This window comes from Rhinolophus sinicus, linkage group LG01 (assembly GCF_036562045.2).
Source record: "Rhinolophus sinicus isolate RSC01 linkage group LG01, ASM3656204v1, whole genome shotgun sequence".
Taxonomy (NCBI): Eukaryota; Metazoa; Chordata; class Mammalia; order Chiroptera; family Rhinolophidae; genus Rhinolophus; species Rhinolophus sinicus.
Genome location: NC_133751.1, coordinates 56,898,436 through 56,921,906, shown reverse-complemented (window position 1 = coordinate 56,921,906; position 23,471 = coordinate 56,898,436). Strand labels below are relative to the sequence as shown.

General features: G+C 34.0%; 1 protein-coding gene across 6 annotated transcripts in view; it reads left to right on the top strand.

Annotated features, from left to right (window-relative positions):
• The window catches only part of ACAP2 (ArfGAP with coiled-coil, ankyrin repeat and PH domains 2), a 132,226-nt gene that overhangs the window by 98,895 nt on the left and 9,860 nt on the right, over window positions 1–23,471 (top strand). For 2 of the 6 annotated variants that reach the window (XR_012495532.1, XM_019723407.2), the window contains exons 11-23: window positions 517–537; window positions 3,744–3,795; window positions 5,052–5,152; window positions 5,756–5,861; window positions 11,946–12,154; window positions 12,488–12,557; window positions 14,294–14,385; window positions 15,713–15,897; window positions 16,307–16,411; window positions 16,790–16,882; window positions 17,935–18,122; window positions 18,536–18,645; window positions 21,121–21,231. Coding sequence is in view for 4 of the 6 variants with exons in the window: in XM_019723407.2 (XP_019578966.1) it covers window positions 517–537; window positions 3,744–3,795; window positions 5,052–5,152; window positions 5,756–5,861; window positions 11,946–12,154; window positions 12,488–12,557; window positions 14,294–14,385; window positions 15,713–15,897; window positions 16,307–16,411; window positions 16,790–16,882; window positions 17,935–18,122; window positions 18,536–18,645; window positions 21,121–21,231 (1,443 nt within the window). In the remaining 2 variants the exon portion in view is untranslated. The remainder of the gene's footprint in view (window positions 1–516; window positions 538–3,743; window positions 3,796–5,051; window positions 5,153–5,755; window positions 5,862–11,945; window positions 12,155–12,487; window positions 12,558–14,293; window positions 14,386–15,712; window positions 15,898–16,306; window positions 16,412–16,789; window positions 16,883–17,934; window positions 18,123–18,535; window positions 18,646–21,120; window positions 21,232–23,471) is intronic. The other 4 variants (XR_012495540.1, XM_019723422.2, XM_019723436.2 and 1 more) reach the window with 3 other exon arrangements.

Here is a 23,471-nt window from a genome sequence, read left to right as displayed (position 1 = left end):
TTTATTTTGCTGATAATATTTTATAATATTTTTAATTCTTAATTAGTGATCTCACTTTCCTTATGAAAAGTTTTTATTTGTCTCAGGTTTATATAGCTATATCTGTAATGATATATAAGGGACAGATTATTAAGATGGGAAGGAAGTGTACTATCTATATTTAATACCTATAATGATACAGACAGATGATAGAGGTATGCCCAATTGTGCTAAGTCCTACCAGAACTTTCTATACCATGCTACTTGAAGAAAAATTTTGAGTAATTCTGAAATATTTGCATTTCAGATTCCTAAGAGTTTGAATTAATTGTACAAATGCATATATGTATAATATGTGAACAAAATGCAACAGATATTTTTGACTATTTTGTTAGGTTATAAGCTTAAGCTGTTCCTTTAATTCTTGCTTTATTTTCATATCATGCTAGTCTTTTGCTTATTTTGCACATTTGCGTTTTCATTCTTTTACCTCCTTTCCCTTATGTTTTAATCCTGCCCCATTTTTTCACATGACAGGAAAAAGCCCGATCATATCAGGTACCAAATGGCTTTCTTCCCCTCACTCCTACCTTACTCCAGTTTCCTCTTTGGCACGAGAAAGCTCATAATTAATCTGCATTTCATTTGGATTACTTGCAATGGATATAAAGTCTCTTATGTTTTAAATTGGAAAAAAAAATAAACATCTTATTTGAGGAATTCAATTCTACCTTTTCATTGCCCATCTCCTTAATTTACTTCTTTTATTTTTTTATTTATTTATTTTTTTTTATGGAGGGTGCAGCTCACAGTGGCCCATGCAGGGATTGAATCTGCAACCTTGGTGTTTGTTATTAGCACCACACTCTAACCAACTGAGCTAACTGGCTACCCCCCTCAATTTATTTTAATCTGGAAAAGAACATTTGATGAATTTATAGTTACTCAAAGAAGATAGACATTGAGAAATATGAATACCTTTGTATCTTTTTTTAAAAAGGGAAATAAGACAGTAAGCGCTTTTCAAAAATTTCAACAGTAACTAGGAATTAGTACTTTTGGTAATAACCTTATTAGTTATGTTGAAAGGAAACACTCTCAGTTACTAGATTTTTTTCGTTTTGTTTTTACCATTTTGGTTGTTTTCCTTGTGAAAAATTAAATTGAATTTGAAATAAAGGAGCATACATGTTCAAATTTCTAATTTTGTTAAACATTCATCTATTTGGAACCTATATGAATGTGTATAGTTTTAGCGATACAGCTTCTACCGATTTAGAAATTTGACTTTTACTCATGTTCTTGATTTCATGTGTAGTTTTGGGGAATGGTGATCAAACAGGGTAAAGGATACTTGATTTATGTATTTAATAATGCCCCTTCTTCCCCCCATTTTGACATCTGGAAAGCTCTCATTGGTTTTTAAAATTTAATAATATTTAAATTGTTTCTGAATATAATATTTTGGTCTCAAATCTTTATTATATTGAATTATTTCAATTCGAGAGAAATATAAAGTAATGTTTTATTTTTCTTAAAGAACCAAGGAATTTTTCTTTTTAAAACACTCATATTTTGGCTTTGTGGTAGCTTCTGAATCTTGTAGAATGTAGTGTACTTGTCAGTACAATGCTTTCCAACATTCCAAAAAAACAATGCTTGTTTTTTTTAATTACCTTTTTAAGTATCTTCAAATTACAGGTAGCATGAGCTTAAAATGTTAAGTAATTTTCCTGTATTCCATAGGCTATGAACTGTCTCATTTTTGCATTTATTAGAATGTTAATAAATAACTAGGGTTTTTCTGTAGGAGCAATTAAAAATTATATTCCATTTTACTTTCCTGATTAAAGTCGTGATCAGTGTAAATGTGTATAGTTATCTTTCTTTTTTTTTTTTTTTAATGGCAGCGGAGGGGAGATAGTGTCTTAAGATGTACATAGATCTTAGTAACTGAAAATTTTTTTCTACCTAGGGTACTTTATGATTTTATTCCTTAGGAGGTGTTGACAAATTAAGATGAATTTATGGTGTCTTTCCTGAGTATACAAAACCTGATGATGTGAGAAAGTTACCAGAAGCAGATAGATGGCAGGGAAACTGGGTTTCAGAAATACATATGATCATATATGATACGTAAAGTTAATCAGAGGAAATGGTCTCTGATTAGTATTTTGTTAACTATTTTTAGGGGTTATGATTCTATAATGCAACAGGTCAAAAGGAATTTAATTTTTGAAGACCTCAGAAGCATGAAAAGTTTACATACATGGTTGTATGGGTGTTTTTCCATTGTGCAATAAGCTCTATGTAGTTTTTCATCAAAATATATAATATGATTACTATATTATAAAACATAATAATTTTTATTAATATAGTTCATCCTACCTCAAATGATTTTTTGCAAAACACTTTCATCAGTATCAGAGATGGTTTCCATTGCATGTCATCCCATGTGGCAGGGCTGCATCATCTTGTTCATAGGTATTTCCTTTAACATTTCTAACCAACCGTGTGTCCCAAAGAAAAGAAACCCAGAAGTTCTTCCTTTTCTAGCCTGCCTCTTGATGATTTGCATTTAGAGGCGATCCACTTGGTTTTATCTAGATGCTGCTTTAACAAATCTCTATTTTAATGGTAAAGGTGATACCTTTTTAAGTAGCAAGAAAACCTAACAATCTGTCTCCCTAAAAATAGAAAAGCATCTAATCATTTTCCCAGCTTTGGAAAATTAACTTAATTTTTGAAAATAGAAATTTTAAATATGTTTAAATACAATTTCTAGTGCTTTGTATTAGTGACAATGAAAAGGTAGAATATCTGCTAATAGATTAATAACTAATGTTTACAATAGAAATCATCTTACATGAAACTAATTTTAATGTAATGACTTAAAATTAAATATTGTTTTACCTTTCATGCTTGATGAGAATTTTTGCTTCCTTTTATGAATGGCTTTTGGCTGTGATTTTTTTTTTTTTGTCTTTAGGTCTTTTTATTGTTTTAATAAATTAGAATTCGTAAATATGCCATATGTAACTTAGATTTTTCTTCTAAAGAAGATTGTAAGTCAATTGTTTGCTTAATAATTTACAATACTGAGCAGAACAATATAAATCGTTGGATGCATCGTTTTTAGTAATAACTTGGATTATTCCGCCTAGAAATATTTTCCATGAAAATAAGTCCAAATGAATTGGCGATTATCTCCTGTTTGATAGCAGTTGTAAAATGATGATTTAATTTTCAGTTTTGCTTAACAAATCAAATGCTTGCTGAATTAGCTGCAAAAAGGTTGAAAACAAAGCACATTTATTGCAGTGTTTTACTCTGTACAAATGGATCATCTGATTTACAATATAAATTTATTTCTGCTTTATAATAAAAGTAATTATTTTGGGGAAAAGATTTTGGTTATTTTTGAGGAATCTCAAAAAAACTAAATTTTTACTTTAAAACAGTTATTTGGTGATAGCATAAAAGATAATAGCTTTTGTTAGGATTTAAATTTCTGACTTAAAATGAATGAAAACACAGTAATTTTATTTTCCTAATCTGTGATCTTACAATTGTTTTAAAATTGTTCTTTACTTTTGGTATTATCTCATTGGCATTAGCCTGTATAAAGCAAAGCAAAACAATGTACTTCTCAAAACATAATTACCATAAGTTGATTTTCTAGTGCTTTTCCAAATATTTTGTTTCTGACAACAACTGAAATAAATTATATTAGTGAAAACTTAATCTATTTTGTATTTATTTAGACGCTGGTTTTCAATACAGAACAATCAGTTGGTTTATCAGAAAAAGTTTAAGGTAGGTGTTTTGTTAAGTAATTAAGTGAAAACCCAGTGAATTCTGTTTTGGTTCTGAATACTCATGTGTGTGAAATTACCGTTTATTATATGTTTGGGTGTGTATAAGAGGACTCAAAAGTGGAAAGTATCAATATTTGATACTTAGAAGCAGAATGATTTTGAATCCTGAATTCTGAGTTCCTAGCTTTGAGAGGGGTTTTTCTGTGTCCCAGGATTACGACTCTGTTTTCTTTATATGTTTCTTTGTCTAGCTGTGTGACAGAAATAACAGTACCATTCTACAGTACTATTTTGAGGCTATAGAAAAGGATGCTTTTTAAGAAATATCACCGTAAGGCCACAGGTGATAATATAGAAAGACTAGAAATGACATTAAAAATTATACCCTTGAAGTAATTTAAATAGAAACCTCTAAATTTATTAATGTTGTTTTTATATATTCGTTTTCCTGAACCTTGTTTTAAAGGTGAAGAGTTTTTATTGGAAAGGCATATTGAGATTATATGTGACTTGAGAATGTGAAAAATAATTAGGAAAGAAGAACCATTAGTTAGTTGATGAGTTGATTTTTTCCTAATTAGACTTTGTGAATGATATCCTCAACTGTAAATTTCAAATATTCACTTTATTCTTGAGATGACACAACATAAAATTGTACTTGCTATGTTCTGTAGTTGCAGGTTTTTTCCACATAAGTCCTTTATTCTAACTAATTACTTCATGATTTCGTCTACTCGTATAAACTTGGTTTTGAGTTTATATTTTTATTAAGTACTAGAAAATGATAAAACCTTTCTCATTTTCTTAAGGTATTTTAGAAGGATATATAGGCTTCTTTTTTTTCAGTTATTTAAAATTTGACTCATTAAAGGCTTCTTTTTTGGAGGAAAGTAGCTTTTATTTATATGTGAGGAGGGACCAAGAGCGTAATGGATATGGAAGAAAATTAACAGGAAGCTAACATTTATTGAGCATCTCTACTAATTAATTACCAGATGTTGGACTAAGTTTAAATTATTTCATTTAATCCTTATACAGAAATTTTATGAGGCAGATAAAATTATTAACAGAGCAGAATTACCTATATAGTTATATCTATGTTGCTAACTCCTATCTCTAATCTAAAATAAGGTAAAATATAAATCTTTAAAAATTGACCATTTATTCCAAGTACTATTTTTAAGTATATTATTATTGGTAGTAGTATTTAAAACCTGGATTAATAAATATGGGCGTTCTGTTTCCTTCCTGTAGGATAACCCTACCGTGGTAGTGGAAGATCTGAGGCTCTGCACAGTGAAACATTGTGAAGACATAGAACGAAGATTCTGCTTTGAGGTGGTCTCGCCGACAAAGTGAGTGGTTCTAAAGAATTTGAGAGTTGCTTTTTTGTTTCTATAGTTTCTCTGAAAGAACTTCCCACAGTAGAGTAAGATTAGTGTCTCACTGTGACGATCTGTGCTAAAGAGGAAGAAAGTGTTTTAAAAATAAATTTCATTAATTAATGATTATACACATATTAGAGTCAGATATTTCATTTCTTTCTGGTGTCATATTCTTTAAATTCCATAAAGATTATTGATGTGGCGATGTGCACACTTTCAACTGTCATAGTTGATAAACTGAAGTAGTCATATATCAGATCAATTTTTTTGATAACTATCTTTTCATATTTCTACCCAATTAAAAAAATGTTATGTTTACATGGCAAATTTAAAGTGCTTTTTTTTAATGTACAGAAATGGGTGATTTCTTTCCAATAGGTGACTTATTTCATTGGTACCTTGAATTCTTCATGAACATACTCTGTCCTAAAGATAGATAAAATGAGACCTTTCAACAGAAATTATTAGCTTTTGTTAGAAAATCATTAAATAGCAAAGTGGACAAAAAAGTTAAATCTTAAACTGTTTTTGAGTTAATTTAGTGTCTGAGACAACAATGTTATTTCCTTTTAGAAGTTGTATGCTTCAGGCAGATTCTGAAAAGCTGCGCCAGGCATGGATTAAGGCTGTTCAGACCAGTATTGCTACTGCTTATAGAGAGAAGGGTGATGAATCAGAGGTTAGTGAATAATACTGTAATACCAAATGATATGTTGCTGGAAGTTTTTAATTTTAGTTACAACGTTGTATGATTATAACATTCTTTAAATTTGTTTTAATTGAAGTACATTGAGAAATAACTTTATATTAGTTTCAGGTGTACAACACAGTGATTTGATATTTGTGTACACTATGGGTTGGTGACCACAGTAAGTCTAGTTACCATCTATAACCATGCATAGTTACAAAATATTTTTTTCTTGTGATGAGACCTTTTGAGATTTACTTTCTTAGCAACTTTGAAATATGCCATATAGTATTATTTACTATAGTCACGACACTGTACGTTATCCCCATGACTTATTTATTTTATAACTAGAAATTTTTACTTTTTGACCCTCTTCACCCATGATATTATTTTTTTTTACGGAGGATGATTTTTTGAAATTGAAATGGGTTGTATTTTTAAAATCTAGATTCAATTTCTCTTTTGTTTATTTCTCTTGACTTTACCTATCATTTTATTTCAATATTTCAATATATGTATAATTCCATATTTGAATATTGTCCCAGATTGACTAAGGTATTCTGATGCAAGTATTTTCCCCCAAAATATTTTATTATTTTAATTAATAATAAAATAATGAATGTATGTAAAATTAAGGTATGTAAGGTATGTAAAAGTATGTAAAGCTATGTAAAATTAAAACTGGTTAAAAAGCAGAAAAGGAAAGTTCCAATCGTCTCTTAGTTGAAGTCTTCCTGGAGAAGATAAGCTTGGTCATAGTCCGGCTTCAGCTTCCCAACAAGTTTACAAACTCTTGAGCAGGGCCATTAGTCTTGAGAAATGAAACTCACCACTTCCTTCAGTAGTGTCCTGAAAATGAGACGTTTGTGAGCCTGTGCATGTCTGAAAAATGTCTTCATTCCATGCTCACATTTGTTTGGTAGTTTGGCCGGGTGTGGAATTTTTAGGTTGGAAATAATTATTATGAACTTTAACTGCATTGTTTTTCTGGTTTCCAGTGTTGCTGTTGGAGTCTGACTTATTATTGATCTTTTGTATTCTTCCTCTCCAATTTTCCTGGGTTGTTTTTTTTTCTCCTGGAATTTCTGGACTGGTCTTATAATTTTCTTTTTTGTGTGTGTGTTTTGCTGTACTTTCTGGGAGATTTCTCAGTTAATAATCTTCCAAGCCTTCCATTGACTATTTTAGTTCTATTAGCATATATTTAATTTCCAAGAGTTTCTTTTTGTTTTCTGGTTGTTTATCCATGTAAGCCCATTCTTTTTTTCATGGATGCAGTTTTAGAGCTGTGATTCGTAACCTTCACTGCACGTTATGATGCCACCGGGAGCTTTAAAAACATGCCAGTGCTGATGCCCACCACACAACAGTTGAATAGGATTTGGGACCCAGGCACCAATATTTTAAAAAGATTCCTAAGTGATTTTTGTGTACATGCAATGTTGAGAACCATTGTGTTAGAGGCCTTCCTTGGCTATCTGGTAATCTGCTCATGATTATAAGTTAAGAATTAAAAATTATCCCTTGGAAGCTCTGAGAACCTAGTTAGGACTTTGTTAACTGTGACCTTTGCCAAAGTCTGGACCATTTGTTGAGGAACAACCAGAGTTAGGAACCTTGGAGTCTTTTCAGCTGATATGATTCCCCAGAGAATAGTCAACTGCATAGGGGTAAGGGGCTGGCTGGGGGCTAATTGCTGCCGGTCTCAGCATTCAGTGCGTATATGTTCATTTAATTCTCTGCCTTCCACCTTTCAGGTAAATCCCATCCAGAGATTCTGTGTTTTACTTCATCAGAGAATAAACTTTCAGTCATTTGTGTTTGTCTAGAGAGCAGTCCTCTAATGGCATGGAGTTGGGGGGGCGGGGGGAGGGAAGGGTGACCTTCGCATCTAACTGCTTCTTACACAGTCATTCCTCCTACTTTCATCCCTACTTCCAGGGTTAACTGGTATAAACCCTTGAGCCCTCTGAATATTATATGATGTAAATTGATGACCTCTTAGGTTTTTCTTACTACCATCCTTAGATTTGGCCTTGGTCTATTCAGTTAACATTGATCTACCCATTTTCCAGGTCTTACAATTTTGGTGCTCTTACTTTCCTGTTATCCCTATTCTTGTGAGTAAATGTTTTCATTTTTTTAATTAAAAAAATACAAAAAAATTCTAAAGTAGATTACAGATGTCATGTAATTCCATATCTAATAGTAATTTCTTGATATTGTCTATCAACCAGTCTATATTCACATGTCCCCAGTTGTCCTAAAAATGTCTTTTACTACCTATTGTACAAAGTAGGATTTTATCTATGACTGGGCATTGCATCTGGTTGTTATGTCCCTCAAGTCTTTCAGTCTAGAATAATCCTTTATTTTCATAACAGTAATTTGCTAAAGAGATCCTTGTTCCTATAGAATTCCATCTTATAAAATTACATCATAGGTGATGAACATACTTTATGTTGCAACAGGAGACACACAAGATTTGATTATCCCACCATTGCTAATGCTAAGATCAGGCTTCTGTGTGAAGATGAAGTGGACAAATTGGGATTAGGGACATGACAATAGAATCCCTCTATTGTAAAGTTACATGTCCTCCCTTGTTCCTAATCTACTTTGTTACTTTGGCTAACAAATCTTCTTTGTGTTACTTTGACCCAAGAAGATCTACTCCCCCATAAACCTAATGGTTTTACATTAGGTTTTACAACGGAATTGAGTGTTTCATTAGGAATTGTAAAATGATGATTTCTTCATTCTATCAACCCTCTACATTTATTAACTTGTATTCTCCGTGAAATACAGCTTTTCTTCATCAACTGGAGCTGTTTAGTTACTGTAATAGAATACTTATTTTTTGCTTTTAATTACCACATTCATTTGGTTAATTTATTAGCTACCTTCAGTGGGAACAGATATCTATTTTTTTTGGCGTCATTATTAACTCATGGATTTTTAAATACAATGGTTCCCAATTAATTATAATAATTACTCTTTTTGATGTTTAGATTATCACATCTTTGTCCAAAAAGGGCTCTGGGTAATGCTTTTTTAAAAATGCACTAGTTTTTAGCAGTTTTGAGACGAAACAAAATTGTGTATCCAGATCATCTTGATGAAGAAGCTGGTGGAATTGCTGAAATACCTGGGTTATGCAGAATAATATACTAGAAATAATAGGGATTATGGTACAAATAGGGATAGGGCTGACCTAAAAACCTGTGTAAGTTTGTAACTAGCATACTTCCAGGAACTTTAGTGCCTGAAATACTAAATACTAGGACAAATTCCTAATAAATGAATACTACAATATAGATACGACTTAACTTTAAAAATTGGTGAGGATACCTTCATGAAAGCATACAGAAGGGTTGAGGCTACTCAGTTATGGTGACAAAGGCAAAATACATAAAGATCAAGGGGACTAATGCAATAAACACTTTCAAATCATTGCGGGGATGGGTGTCATGTTCAATCCTGTGTTTCTTGAGGTAGCTAGGCCAAGTTATGCTGTATTAGTATACTTTGCTTTCAAGTTCTCTAATTTGGTGCAAAAGTATTAGCTTATAGAGAAAAATAGGGAATGAACCAAATGATTTCTGCATTATATTGACATCCTTTTCCTATACGATGATTGCTTATGAGCTAATTCACATTATCGAACATGTCCTAGTGAAACAGATGGTTTCTCTTTTAAAATTTTTTTGAAATAATCTTAGACTTACAGATAAGTTCCAAATATAGTACAAATAAACAGTGCCCCTGAACTGTTTCAGAGCTAACATGATACCCCATCACACATTATTTCTTTAGTGAGTACTTCCCACAGCCTATGACATTCTCTTACTATAATCAAGGTATAGCCATCAAAATCAAGAAATGAGCGTCGATTCATTACTACCATTTTGATTCCCAAACATCATTAAGTTTTAACGGTTGTCCCAGTAATGTTCTTTATGACAAAAGATCTAGTCCAGAAGCGCAGGTGGCATTTAGTTGTTATGACTCTTCAGTCTCCTTTAGTCAGGAATAATTCTTTAGTCTTAACTTTGACCTTTTTGACCTTGATAGTTTTGAAGATTAAGACTAGTTATTTTATAGAGTGTCTGTCAGTATGGGTTTGTCTGATGTTTACTCATGAGGCTATGCATCTTTGGCAAGAATATTATATAAATGGTGCTGTGTTCTTCTCACTGCAGCCCCTCTGGTGACATTTGATTTTGATTTGTCTCATTATTGATGATACTGCCTTTGATCACTTGATTAAGGTGGTTTCTGTTAGACTTATTTACTGCAAAGTTACCTATGTAGGTAGTATTTTGTGAAGGAGGGACTTTGAGACTATGTAAATATTCTGTTCCTTATCGTTCCTTTAATTTTTTATATTTTAAATTTTCCTTTAAATTTTTGTATTATGTCAGTATAGGCCCCTTTATTTAATGTGTTATAATCCATTACTATCATTATTTGTTTTGTTGCTCAAATTGACCCAAGGTTGGCCAGTAGAGCCCTGGCTTCTGTATCCTTTTGACCTGTTCTGATCAATCTTTTGAGTTCTTTCTTCTTCCTTACTTTGTAGCGCGATGAGATGTTTCAGGTTCATCTTGTACTTTCTCTGTACCAGCTCTGAAATCAGCAGTTACTTCAAAGAGCCCTAATTCATTCTCATGGAGAATGGTTTTTAGAAACCAAGAAAAGGGAACATATATGTGGATACACACATTTACATCTATATTTCTTGATATATCTATTTATATTGAATGTGACTATGGTATCTCCAGTTCTATTCTAATACAGCAGGTTTTGTTATAATCCTCTTCCTTTCCATCTGAATAACTCCTTTCTCAGCAGTGAGAAATCTGGGTCTCATTTATTTGTGACATGTTCGTTTATATGATCAGTCCCCCTATATGTAACCAATATCCTTTTTCCCTGCCCCCGCACCCCACTCAGGCTCTGACACTTCGTAGTTGTGACACTGCCACTCCACACTCCTCTCCCTCCTCAGGCTCTCACTTGCCTTGCTGGGCTGTCTCCCTGGGTAGATGCCCTCATCCTGCTTGGAACCGACAACTTGCATTGAGTCGCTCTCATTTGAGGATATGCTCCTCACCCAGCTCAATCCTCTCTGGAATACCATACCTCCACACCTTTTCTTTGCTTGGCCCCAACTAACAGTTATTGAATTGAGTTTTTCAGGAAGGTCAAGGCAAGGGCCAAAGTATATTTCTAATGATTCTATACTAAAATAACTCGCTTGTTTAAGGCTGAAATGTTTTTAAACCTGAATACTTTTTAGAGCATGTCTTGAATTGCTTAGAATCCCCAAACTACATCTTTGTATTTGGTCATTGTTGGTATAAACTTTGCTGTGCACTTAAAAAATTAGTTTTTTGCTTATCTGCCACCTTTTGCTTTTCCCCTGGTTTCCTAATAGCCCATGAGATTTTAGATATTGTGCATTCCATTGTTGATTCACTCTGTAGTAATAATTGTGTAATCGATCTGTTCTTTAGTAAAAGGCAGTACTGTTGCCAAGTTATTTACTGCAGTATTTGAAACAACTTGCTTGCAGTTCATTGAATACTTTGCAAAACTTGGTATACAATTATAGTATTTATTTTATTCTTGAGTCTTAATTGTGTTATATTTACCCCCCCGTTTCTCATCTTGCATGTGAAATGAGTGTTCCCCTTTCACTTTGACCTCATATCTTGTACATATGTTCATTGTGCCAGTTATTTTTATATATATATATATATATAACATATTACATATATATTACATATATGTGTGTCTGTGTGTGTGTGTATATATATGTATGTATATATGTGTATGTGTAATTTTCAATGCTTACAATTTTCTCCCCACAAGACTAAAGGCCAGGTGATAGAGGAAACCGTATCTTTTCATTCTTAAATCTCTAATGCCTAGAACAATGCCTGGTTTAGGCGCGTAATAGGTCTTCAGTTTACTGATTGGAAGCTTTTGTTTGGAGCATGTAGTATATATACAACATAGTATTACAGCCTTTGTTTTTTATTTTTAACAAATCATTCTTAATTCTTTTAGAAGCTGGATAAGAAATCATCTCCATCCACAGGAAGCCTAGATTCTGGAAATGAATCAAAAGAGAAATTATTGAAAGGAGAAAGTGCACTGCAGCGAGTCCAGTGTATCCCTGGCAATGCCAGCTGTTGTGACTGTGGTCTGGCAGACCCACGGTGGGCCAGCATCAACCTGGGCATCACCCTGTGTATCGAGTGTTCCGGGATTCACCGGTGGGTAGGTCTGCCCAAGGTGACAGACTTCTTTTGGATAAACACACATTGTAAATTATCATGTCCCATTGGTCAGAAGTCCTTTTCCATTTGCCTAATTTGACTGCCAGTTTGTATCTTTTGTAAAGTGGATAAAATTCTGGTTTGTGAAGAGCTTTTGAGGACTTTGGTTCATCATTCATGATAAATCCAAAGATCTATCCCTATTTATGTATGTGTTGTGGGCTATGTTAGAGATTAAGTCACATTAAAAGAGAAAAATAATTTGCATAATATACAAATAGAGTAGATTGATAGTTTTATATGTTAACAAAGTATTTTTTTCCCATTTAGGAGTCTGGGAGTTCATTTTTCAAAAGTACGTTCTTTAACTTTAGACACCTGGGAGCCTGAACTTTTAAAGGTAAAATAAATATTTGCTTAAAAATATTTCATGTTTTTACATAAAAGATGAGGAATTTAGAATCTTAGTTTACAGATGTATGAGTTTCTTAATGCTAACAATGAACTAGACTGTGTTGGAACATATCTGAGGCTATTTTGACAAACCTGATGTTTTCTTACTAGGTTTTAAAACTTGCTACGTTTAAGTAGCACTCTTAACTCCAAGTCAGTTCACTTTTTAAGGAAACCAGTATTCCTGCATTTTTATGTTTTCTCAAAAGATAGCTTAGATTCTGTGCCTTAATTTTAATCTTTTATAATTACATAAATTCTTGGTGAAAATATGAGACATATTGCTGTAGTAAGCTCCATTATGGAATGATATTGCATATTGTTTTCAGTGGGTTATTTTAGCATAGGACCATATGCAAATTTACATTCGTTGGGGTAGTAGTCATCAAACCAAGACATCCTTTTTCAATGTGTAAAGATTCATAGCTACGAAAATGTCATAAATTTAGATCACATCTGGGTTTCTGATAAGATTTACAAAACTCATAGCAGTTAATAGTATACTCCTTGTTATTCCCTACTCCCCATTTAAAGGTTGTAGTGTACTCTGAATTTAATTTGGCTGAAAATTGTGTTCATAATGTGTATTTTTATTTCAATCCATAGATAAACAGGTAACCCTGTCAATTATGTAAAGTAAAAAATTTTCTTTGTGGAATTATCATGTAAACATCTAAATGAAAATGATAAATTGGTTCCTAAGGTAGAGTCCTATTTATATAGATTCTATTAATTGTTATGGATTCAAAGTGAAGAAAGTGGGGAAAGAAAAGGGTAGAAGTGTAATTTCTGCATCAACTTTGTAGATATGAAGTCAGTGGATTCAATATAGAAAATTTGGTTGAAACACAACTGTCTGATACATTAAAAAAGTATGAGCAAAACTTTCATACAAAATATTTTGTAATACTTATATATGAAGTATAAGGGGAATATAGTTTACTTCAATTCTGTATTGTTTAAAACTTTACCTGTCTGGGGTGGCCAAATAGCTCAGTTGGTTAGAGCACAAGTGCTGAACAACAGGGTTGCTGGTTCGATTCCCACATGGGCCAGTGAGCTGCACCCTCCACAACTAGATTGAAGACAATGAGCTGCCGCTGAGCTGCCGGTGGGGCGGCCGGTTGGCTCAGTTTGTTAGAGCGCGAGCTCTCAGCAACAAGGTTGCATGTTCAATTCCCGCATGGGATGGTGGGCTGCGCCCCCTGCAACTAAGATTGAGGACAGTGACTGGACGTGGAGCTGAGCTGCGCTCTCCACAACTAAATTGAAGGACAATGCCTTGGAGCTGATGCACCCTGGAGGGGCCCACTGTTCCCCAATATTCCCCAGTAAAATAAACAAAAAACTTCACCTATCTTGCCTTAGGCTTCTTTTTTCATTTAATTTACCAGACATTGTGAATAATATGCAACATTGTGCTAGCGACAGTGGAGGGGTAGAAAACGAGTAGAAGGCAGGAGAGGGGAAACCCTTTATTATGGGAGTGGCGTTCTGGGGAAGGGTGGCAAAATGGTGATACTGCTCTCAGTCCTGGTCTCATTTTGTTTTAACTTCAAACTGCTTTGTGGAATGAGCAGTTATAGAATATAAAAAAAGAATTAGTTAGCTGTACTTGCTTTAATGACTTTCATATTATTTTTAGGAATTTATAGCTTATTTTTCTATTTTCCTGTCAAACAGCTTATGTGTGAGTTGGGGAATGATGTTATAAATCGAGTTTATGAAGCTAAAGTGGAAAAAATGGGAATAAAGAAACCACAACCAGGACAAAGGTACTATTTCAGTTGTCTTAATGTGTTACCTTTTCTTCCTCCCAATCAGGAATTGACAGCTACCGGTATGATTTTATTTCACTGTAAGTGATACTTAATACTGAGACAGGCTGTTTAGAAGACATCATTACTACTTGTTAACATGTGGTTCTTTCTTGGGTATGTTAATTAGGTAATTATCTTTTATTAATCAGATAATCAATTATAATGTCCAGATAAGAGAGAATCTTAAAAGTTAAGGTTCTAACTGTAAGAGCTCTTAGCAGTTAAAGTAGACCAAAATTCTGTTAGTGGCCAGCCTTTAAAAAGAGATAATCTGTTCATTAATGTGTCAAAGGATCAAGTTTCTACTGCATACATTGAATAATGTTACATTGTGTGACTTATTTCAGGAAATATTTGGTAATTGCGTCCTTCATATATAGCATTATGATGTTGAAGAATTAAAGGTGTCAGGGTATCAGGGAGCACTTAATCGCTGTTTGACCTTATACTTCAATTTCTATATATGGAGGCTCATTGACTTAAGCGCCTGAGGTACATAATTCGTTCTTGTTGATGTTTTTAGTCTTTATGGTTATTTTTAGCACCCAAAAAAAAATTTTATTTGCCATAATTCTGTTAGGATTTTATATTTGACTAAATCCTTATGTGTACACTACTATTTTAAAAGTTATTGCTCTCTAAACCAATATCACTTAATTCAGATTATTTATTTGCTATTTGAATTATGATAGACCTTGAAATATCCTATTTTAGCCAAAGACCTAAGCATTTTTAAAGGATATAAGTAAAAAAAGTGATAGAACAGTTTTGGCATTTTATGATTGTATAATCAGAAGTTTAAAATGTGACATCTTTTGTTCCCCATAAGTTAGGAATGCTATATATTTTTTAAAGTAATTGTCTTATGAAAAATTATGACCATCGATAGTGATAGTGCAGTGTGTGACATTATTAGAGTAAAAATGAAACTATTAATTTCTATAAATTTTTATAGTTTCCTTAGTAATGTTTTTCAGTCTATAAAAAGCAAAAGGGACTATGTATAGAAATGAATGAACACAGAAATTAAGAGAATAAGAAAGTGCCATATTAATACTTGTGATTTTTCAGTAAGTTTATTATTAGTGTTTTATTTGAACACGAAATCATAGTTCATTAAATATTTGGAAGGAAAACATGTTCTAAATGTCACAAGTTCAGTTTTAACTAGTATTACATTTACTGACTTTTCTTTGAAATATTCAATATATAATGGCTTCTTTTCAGTACTAGCCATGCTCAGAGATTAAGCAGAACATCATGACGTTTTTATGTATATCAGACAGGAGAAAGAGGCATATATCAGAGCAAAATATGTGGAGAGAAAATTTGTGGACAAATATTCTATATCATCATCAACTCCTGAGCAGGAAAAAAAGATTGTCTCCAAAAGTTGTGAAGAAAAGAGGCTGAGCATTTCTAAACTTGGGCCAGGTGACCATGTCAGAGCGTCTTCCCAAAGTTCAGGTATTACAGCTTACTTGTGTACATAAATATTTCTGTAATCTGATGTCATGCACTTTCTTAATCTCTAAATTAGTAGCCATTGCAGATTTTTAAAATGCTAAAAATTTGTTTCCTTCTACATATTCTAAGGAAAAATTGGATTTCTATGTCTTTAAGACAGTTAAATTTAAGTAGTGTCTTGATAATTTACATTTCTAGGTAATGTGTATATTCTACGGGATAAAACTGCTTAAAGTGCAAGGGGAGATGGGGATTATAAATCTATCATGGCAAAAAGCTCTAAATATCTGATTAACCACCTAATATCCTTCCAATTTTTTTCCTCCTAAATTTTTCCCAATAACGTTTTTTCCTGCCCTTTTCCCTTCTTACGGCCTGCTTTGTGCTTTGCTAACTTGCATGTCCCCAGTGGTTGCTGTAAATAGCGACGAGGCCAGGCGGGAGTCTCTGTTCTGTCCTGATGAGCTAGATTCACTCTTCTCCTACTTTGATACTTCTTCAAAACTGCGTAGTAGTAAGTACTACTCTTGTGGAGCATTCCAAGTCTGTGCCAGTGGTCATTGTGCAGTGTGGCCATTTCTCTAGATGTTACCCATTGTCTCAGAATTACACATTACTTACAGTCATACAATAAATTAAGTTCTTTACTACCCCTTACATATTATGGGGTAATGAGATGTGTTACAACTCTGAAAATAAGTATTTTTAGGCTTCGTGATTGATTCATATTTTGATAAGCTTAGTGCTTGAAAGGATTAAAATTGTATGAAATGTGTTCTGGTGGTGGCTGAGTTCACATTGACTTATTAGAGCTCATTTTTAAACCTCTTTGTGGGAGATTGTTTTCTTAAGGGCGTGGACTTTAATCATAGTGGATTTTTCTTTAAAACAGTGAAAAGTAATGACAGTGGCATTCAGCAGAGTTGTGATGATGGAAGAGAATCTTTACCCTCCACGGTGTCAGCCAATAGTTTATATGAGCCTGGTGAGTTATGGTGAAATTCAATGTTAATTGGTCTTATTTGCTGGAAAATGCATGTGGTGAATGCCTAGTCTTGATTAGTTTCTAAAGGAAGTAGTTATTAGTCTTTTGGAAGGAACTAAGGGAGAAGTAATACAGTTAAATGAAAAAGCAGCCATTTCTTTTCGTATTTGTAGGTTCTCTCCTAGCTGTACATTCTTCTGAACCTCATGCTGTGTGCTAAAAGTGCCTTGTCAATAGCTAAGGATAATTTTTAATCCACATGAACTGTATGTCTTGTTATTCTTTATCTTTTTTTGTGGCTGTGATTTCTTATCAGCTGAAAGAGATCGGCAGCTCTCTCCCCATTAGGCTTTTCTTCTGACCTGAGCTTTACTCCTGTATTTTCTCCTCCTTGGTTTCAGTGATTTTGGTCTTGCAGAATACTCAGGTCAGGGTAGTGAGCATTCTTTAAATTATTTTAATTGTTTGTGCTGGACATTGTGATGGTATTGGACCATCCTAGGGATAAAGTAAGGTGTAGTCTAGTAGTAAAAGTCTTTAGGGATTCTTACTGCCTCTTCTGAGTGCTTAAGTCCAGGCTTATAGGAATGTGCCTACTTTTAATCAAGTACAGAGTAATCAACCTACCTGTTTGATACTGGCAAGACCACAAATGCCTGGTATACCAGTCGATGTTTTTATAAGAGAAGGTTGACTGGGGAGTGATCAGTCTATTGAAAATAAAACATATTTGTGAAAATCTCCCATCAGCTCATTTTGTTAGGTTAGCGGTTTCTCATGTCACAACTTTCACATGTGATAGCAATTAAGAGTTCATTTTTTTTAAAGAAATTGTGGTAAGATACACATAACATAAAATTTACCTTTTTAAGTAGATAATTCAGTGGCATTAAGTCTATTCACATAGTTGTCAATTACTGCTATCACTGCTATCCATCCACAGAGCTCTTCATAGTATAAAACGAAACCTCCGTGCCTATGAAACAACTTCCCATTCTCTCCCTCCCTGTCAAGAGCTCATTTTTATTGATGTGTTTGTGTTTGCTTTTCAGAGGGAGAAAGGCAAGATTCTTCTGTGTTACTCGAATCTAAACATCTTAACCCAGGACTCCAGCTTTATAGGGCATCATACGAAAAAAATCTTCCTAAAATGGCTGAGGCTTTGGCTCATGGTGCAGATGTGAACTGGGCTAATTCAGAGGAAAACAAAGCAACACCACTTATTCAGGCTGTATTAGGGGTATGAATTGTACATTGAGGTTTTCAGTGGTAGTAAAACATAAAAAAATCAGTTCCTTTGAATCATGGCTTTAGCATGATTTTTTGCTTTAAGAGGTGGGTTGGGAAATAGAAGAAGAAGCTAGTAGTGATTTCTGAGCCTCACTTTGTGTAAGCTCAATTTTCTTTTCGTAATGGAAAAAAATTCTGGTTTTGAAAGTAGTGTGTTTTGCTAGATCACAAACTGCAAATTGAATCCCTATTAGAAGTATTTCTGAGGAAGAAAATACAATTTATCATTTCTCAGTTTCTGCTGGAGGATATTTTTTTGGGGGGAGGGGGTAGAATGAAATACAAAGGCTGTTAAATGCTCTTTTTAATAGAAATATGTTATTGTTTGGTTTTTTTTTACATTGTTATCTTCTTTCCTCTAAGGGCTCTTTGGTGACATGCGAGTTTCTCCTACAGAATGGTGCTAATGTGAACCAAAGAGACGTACAAGGGCGGGGGCCACTGCACCATGCCACTGTCTTAGGGCACACGGGGTAAGCGCTAGTGTTTCTGTATGTAAGTTGTTTTTACTTGAAAAATTAGTTTGAAATAATGTTTTGCTTTGAGAGATGGATTGGAAAATAGAAGAAGAAGCTAGTAATGATTTCTGAGCATCACTTTGATTGTGTGAGTTCAATTTTTTTTCTTAATGGAAGAAAATTTTGGTAATGAAAATAGTGTGTTTTGCTAAATTCCGAACTTTCTCAGGTAAAGGCCGTTAGGTAGAGTTTGTAAAGTGATACTTTCCTATGACTTATATACATCATGAAAGCCATGATGGAATTTGACATTTTAAAAAATCTCATTCAGAAAAAAGCTATTACTTTTCAGATAAGAAAATTGCAAAGCTTATATTGAACTCCACTTGTCATTTATATTGAGCAATTTCAGTTTTTAAAACTGTTACTGAAATCATGGCGATTTTTGTCAGACAAATTTGTGTGTATAGTATTTATGCATATACATAACACACACATTTTGGGAGAGTTTCATAACTTTAGACATTTTAGTTTTCCCACAGGGTAGCTAAAGTCAAACTGTGCTATTAACATTGTGGCTTCTGGAGCAATATTTAGATGCACAGAACAAGAAAGCCATGGAAATACTTTCTATTAGAGGGTACAAATAAAGTTAAAATGTTGGCCTTATGTGAAAAGCTTGTGTTGTTAGGTGATGGTTCTTTAGTAAAACATTTCAGGATATCCACTTCCTCTTACCATGACAAGTAAGGAGCTGTTCTTTTTTATGTTTATTTATACCATCTTCTATTTTTATCACAGCTTGTTTGTTCTCTTTGCCTCTGTAAGCAGAGATTCAGTCCAATAACTTCATCATGAAAACTTTTCTGTGTTTAAAAACGATGGTATTTAACTTATCCTTTGCATTTTCTTCTTAAACAATCAAAATTCTCCATTTTACTTCATAGACTCCATGTACTCATTCTTTTGTATGTTTTTCATTTTTGTCAATTTCTTTAAGTTACAATATTTGGAGTGCAGTGGGAGGATTACTTCCCACTATGCTATTGTATTGTCATTATATTACGATGTTAACATTACCTTGGCTTCCTTCTGTTCTAGATAATGACCTTGAGTGATTTTTGTTTTATTTAAATTTATGGATGTTGCTGTACATCTCTTTATGATGCTCTTTGAGGGTAGGGACCATAATGTATATGAGGTATGATTGAAAAATATGGTGAATGTTTTCATAAAAAATTTATTCCAGTAAAAGACACATTGCCATTAATCACTCCTCAAAATACTCCTCCTTGGGGCCGGCCCAGTGGCTCAGGCAGTTAGAGCTCCATGCTCCTAACTCTTAAGGCTACCGGTTCGATTCCCACATGGACCAGTGGGCTCTCAACCACAAGGTTGCCCGTTCAATTCCTCGAGTCCCACAAGGGATGGTGGGCAGCGCCCCCTGCAACTAAGATTGAACACGGCACCTTGAGCTGAGCTGCTGCTGAGCTCCCTGATGGCTCAGTTGATTGGATTGCTTCCTCTCAACCACAAGGTTGCTGGTTCGACTCCCACAAGGGATGGTGGGCTGCATCCCCTGCAACTAGCAATGGCAACTGGACCTGGAGCTGAGCTGCGCCCTCCACAACTAAGACTGAAAGGACAACAACTTGAAGCTGAACGGCACCCTCCACAACTAAGATTGAAGGGACAACTTGACTTGGAAAAAAGTCCTGGAAGTACACACTGTTCCCCAATAAAGTCCTGTTAAATAAATAAATAAATAAATAAATTCTCATATTAAAAAAAAAAAAAAATACTCCTCCTTGCTTTGAACACACTTATTCTATCATTCTTGCCACTTTCTGAAGCAGTCCTGGAAGTCCTCTTTTGTGAGGTATCTTTCCATCATGGCAAATCTCTGTATCGCACATCGCTTCTGGTACGGCAATTTCTATCAAAAACATTCTGGTGTATCCTCATCCACTTTATTCACCAGATCTGGCACCGTGCCACTTTTGGCTCTACCCCAAAGTTAAAATGACCATGAAAGAAAAATGTTTTGAATCGATTCAGTACATCGAAGCAGCCACAACAGCGCAACTAAAGACAATCATGAAAGAGGACTTCCAGAACTGCTTCAGAAAGTGGCAAGAAAGATGGGATAAATGTGTTTGAAGTGAGGGGGAGTATTCTGAGGGGCAATGTATCTTTTATTGTAATATTTTTTTTTAAATTTAAACATTCACTGTAGTTTTTTATCACACCTTTTACATTCCACTCTGCTATATAGCACCAGGTTAAATATGAAAATATTTTGAGGTATGTAAAATGCTGATTGTGGTAAATTTTTATTATTAAAGTCAGTGTTCAATAAATATTTGTAGAATGAATAAGAATTTCCTGATGAAAATCTTATTCCTTTAATTTAGATAGTGCTTTTTATTTTTTAAGGTAAATACTAATTTCTTATTGGCAATATCCCAAAAATGCTGTTTGCTTAAACAGGCAGGTATGTTTATTCCTAAAACGAGGTGCCAATCAACATGCCACTGATGAAGAAGGGAAAGACCCTTTGAGTATAGCTGTGGAAGCAGCCAATGCTGATATAGTGACCTTGTAAGTGTTTTTTTTTTTTTTTACTGGATTATTTCCCATACAGTATATTACTTGTACAGGATTTTAACGTTGGAGTTACCTGTGTAGGTGTGAATTTTAAACTTGGCTGGTTGTTTACTATATGCCATGTACTTCTCTACATACATTAAATATATTAAGCACTTTACATACATGAACTTACTTGGTTCTCACAACTCTATGAGGAAGGTATTATTATATTAGCCTAATTTTATAAGGAAGCCAAGCCACAGGTAATTTGAGAAACTAGTAAGTGGTGGAGCTGGGATTTGAAACCAAGAATTCTCGCTCAAAAACCCATGTTCTTAGCCACTTCTGTTATACTACATGACCAGTAGGAACAGAAAACCAGTGATTTCTCTGAAATGGATTTTTTAACTCTCAGTTCAGTACGGGGGTGTGGGTTCGATTGGTGTAGTAACAGGCAATCATTCTACAATGTTGAGAATTAGAGGATTATAAGTAAGGAGAATACCTGCAGATATTAGTAACTTTTGTAGTTTCATTGCTTTGGGTCAGTGATACTTAGGGATCTGTTTCTACTTAGTTTTTAAAGAATTATTCACACGTATATTCGTATTTTAAGATAAAAATTCTTGTTTTTGAATGTTTGAATACAATTTAATAAGACTTGTTAAAGGAAGAATTTTGAGGTCTTAATTTGCTTTTCATCTTAAAGTTATTTATTAACTTGGAATTTAGAAATGTGATTTCATCTACAGTCATTATTATGTAGGACATCTCAAGCATATGCTGTATGAAGTCACTTTTTTCATTGTGTTCTGGGCTCAGTGATGGCCTGAATATTGCTGATCCCCTGTTATCTGAGTAGAGATAGTTCTATTCACACTACTGAATCAGTCTCTTACAAAGAGAAACTCCCATGACTGCCTTGAACTCCTGAGTTCCCACTGAGAATTCTTGACTTGCCATTTCACCCCTCCCTGACTCTTGCCAAATTAAAAAAGAAAAACATGCTTTCTCTGTACTCAACTTCCTTTCCTCACTGGAGGGGTTATTGTTACTGTGGAGGCGATTGTAGGAAAATTTGGAACTATTAAATTACTATAGATTTATAATTACTATAGATTTATAATAGATTTATAATTAGAGAAAGATAAATTATTACAGAAAAGATAGCAATAGTACAGAGAAATGAAACTTGGTTTGGTAGGGTTCCCAGGCAATTCTCATAGTAATGGCCCCTCTTGCTCAAAGATATTTGTTCTCAAATTATCTAAATGTTCTCATACTACTTCGTGTGAGAACTTCAGTTTCACTTAATTTTTTGAAACTAGGCATCATCTCTGAAAAGTCCAGATACTAAAGGGATAATTAAGGTGCCATTATTATTCACACACAGTGGTTGAAAATGGAGATGGAAGGAATTTGTTGTACTTTGAATATAGGAAAAGCCCATGTCAGAAGCTGTAGTTGCCAGGGAGAGCATGTTAGAAGAGGCTGCTAGAGCTCTGGGGAGGCAGGGAGTGTTTGGTAGCCTGAAGGACAGGCGAGTAATACAAAGTAGGAGAGGGGCACCAACGGCAGCATTTGCCTGTCTCAGAATGTTGCTTCAAGTTAGTAAGAAAATGGGAGGAAATTCTTGTCTTCTTAATCCATTGCTACATGTGTTCCTGCTGCCAGGCTGAGTAACCCCCAAAAGAATGTATAACCAATATGATGGACAACCTTGGGAAAAATCTTGGTCACCTATGGTCATTATGATAACATTTGTATATCAAAATATATTCCCAGTATTTAGCGCTAACACATGCGATTTATATGTCTGGAACTAACTCACCTCAGGGTGAACCAAAATGAATTTATGACAGGCTATTGCTTCCATACTTTTCATACTGTTGTTTGAAAGCAATAATTTCAAACGTTCATCTTTAACGTTTGATAGGTTGCTGTAGAAGTCAGCAATTCTCTGGAGTCTGGCAGAAGCAAGCTGTTAAAGGTGCTGCAAGGATCCTGTGTAAACAGAGCTGAAATGCACTTGTTAGAAATCTTTTATTGTCTTCTCTCATGAGAATTGTATAAAGTAAAATAACAGTTATTTTTGTGTCTCAGATTGCTGGGTCTGATAAACCGAAAGCCTGCTTATTTTAATGGCAAATATTGGTAAAAGAAAAATAAATTACATCAGTACACATTCTGCCTGCTTATATAATTCATTAGTTTATGAATATATTGTATAACTTCATCTATAATAATCCTTT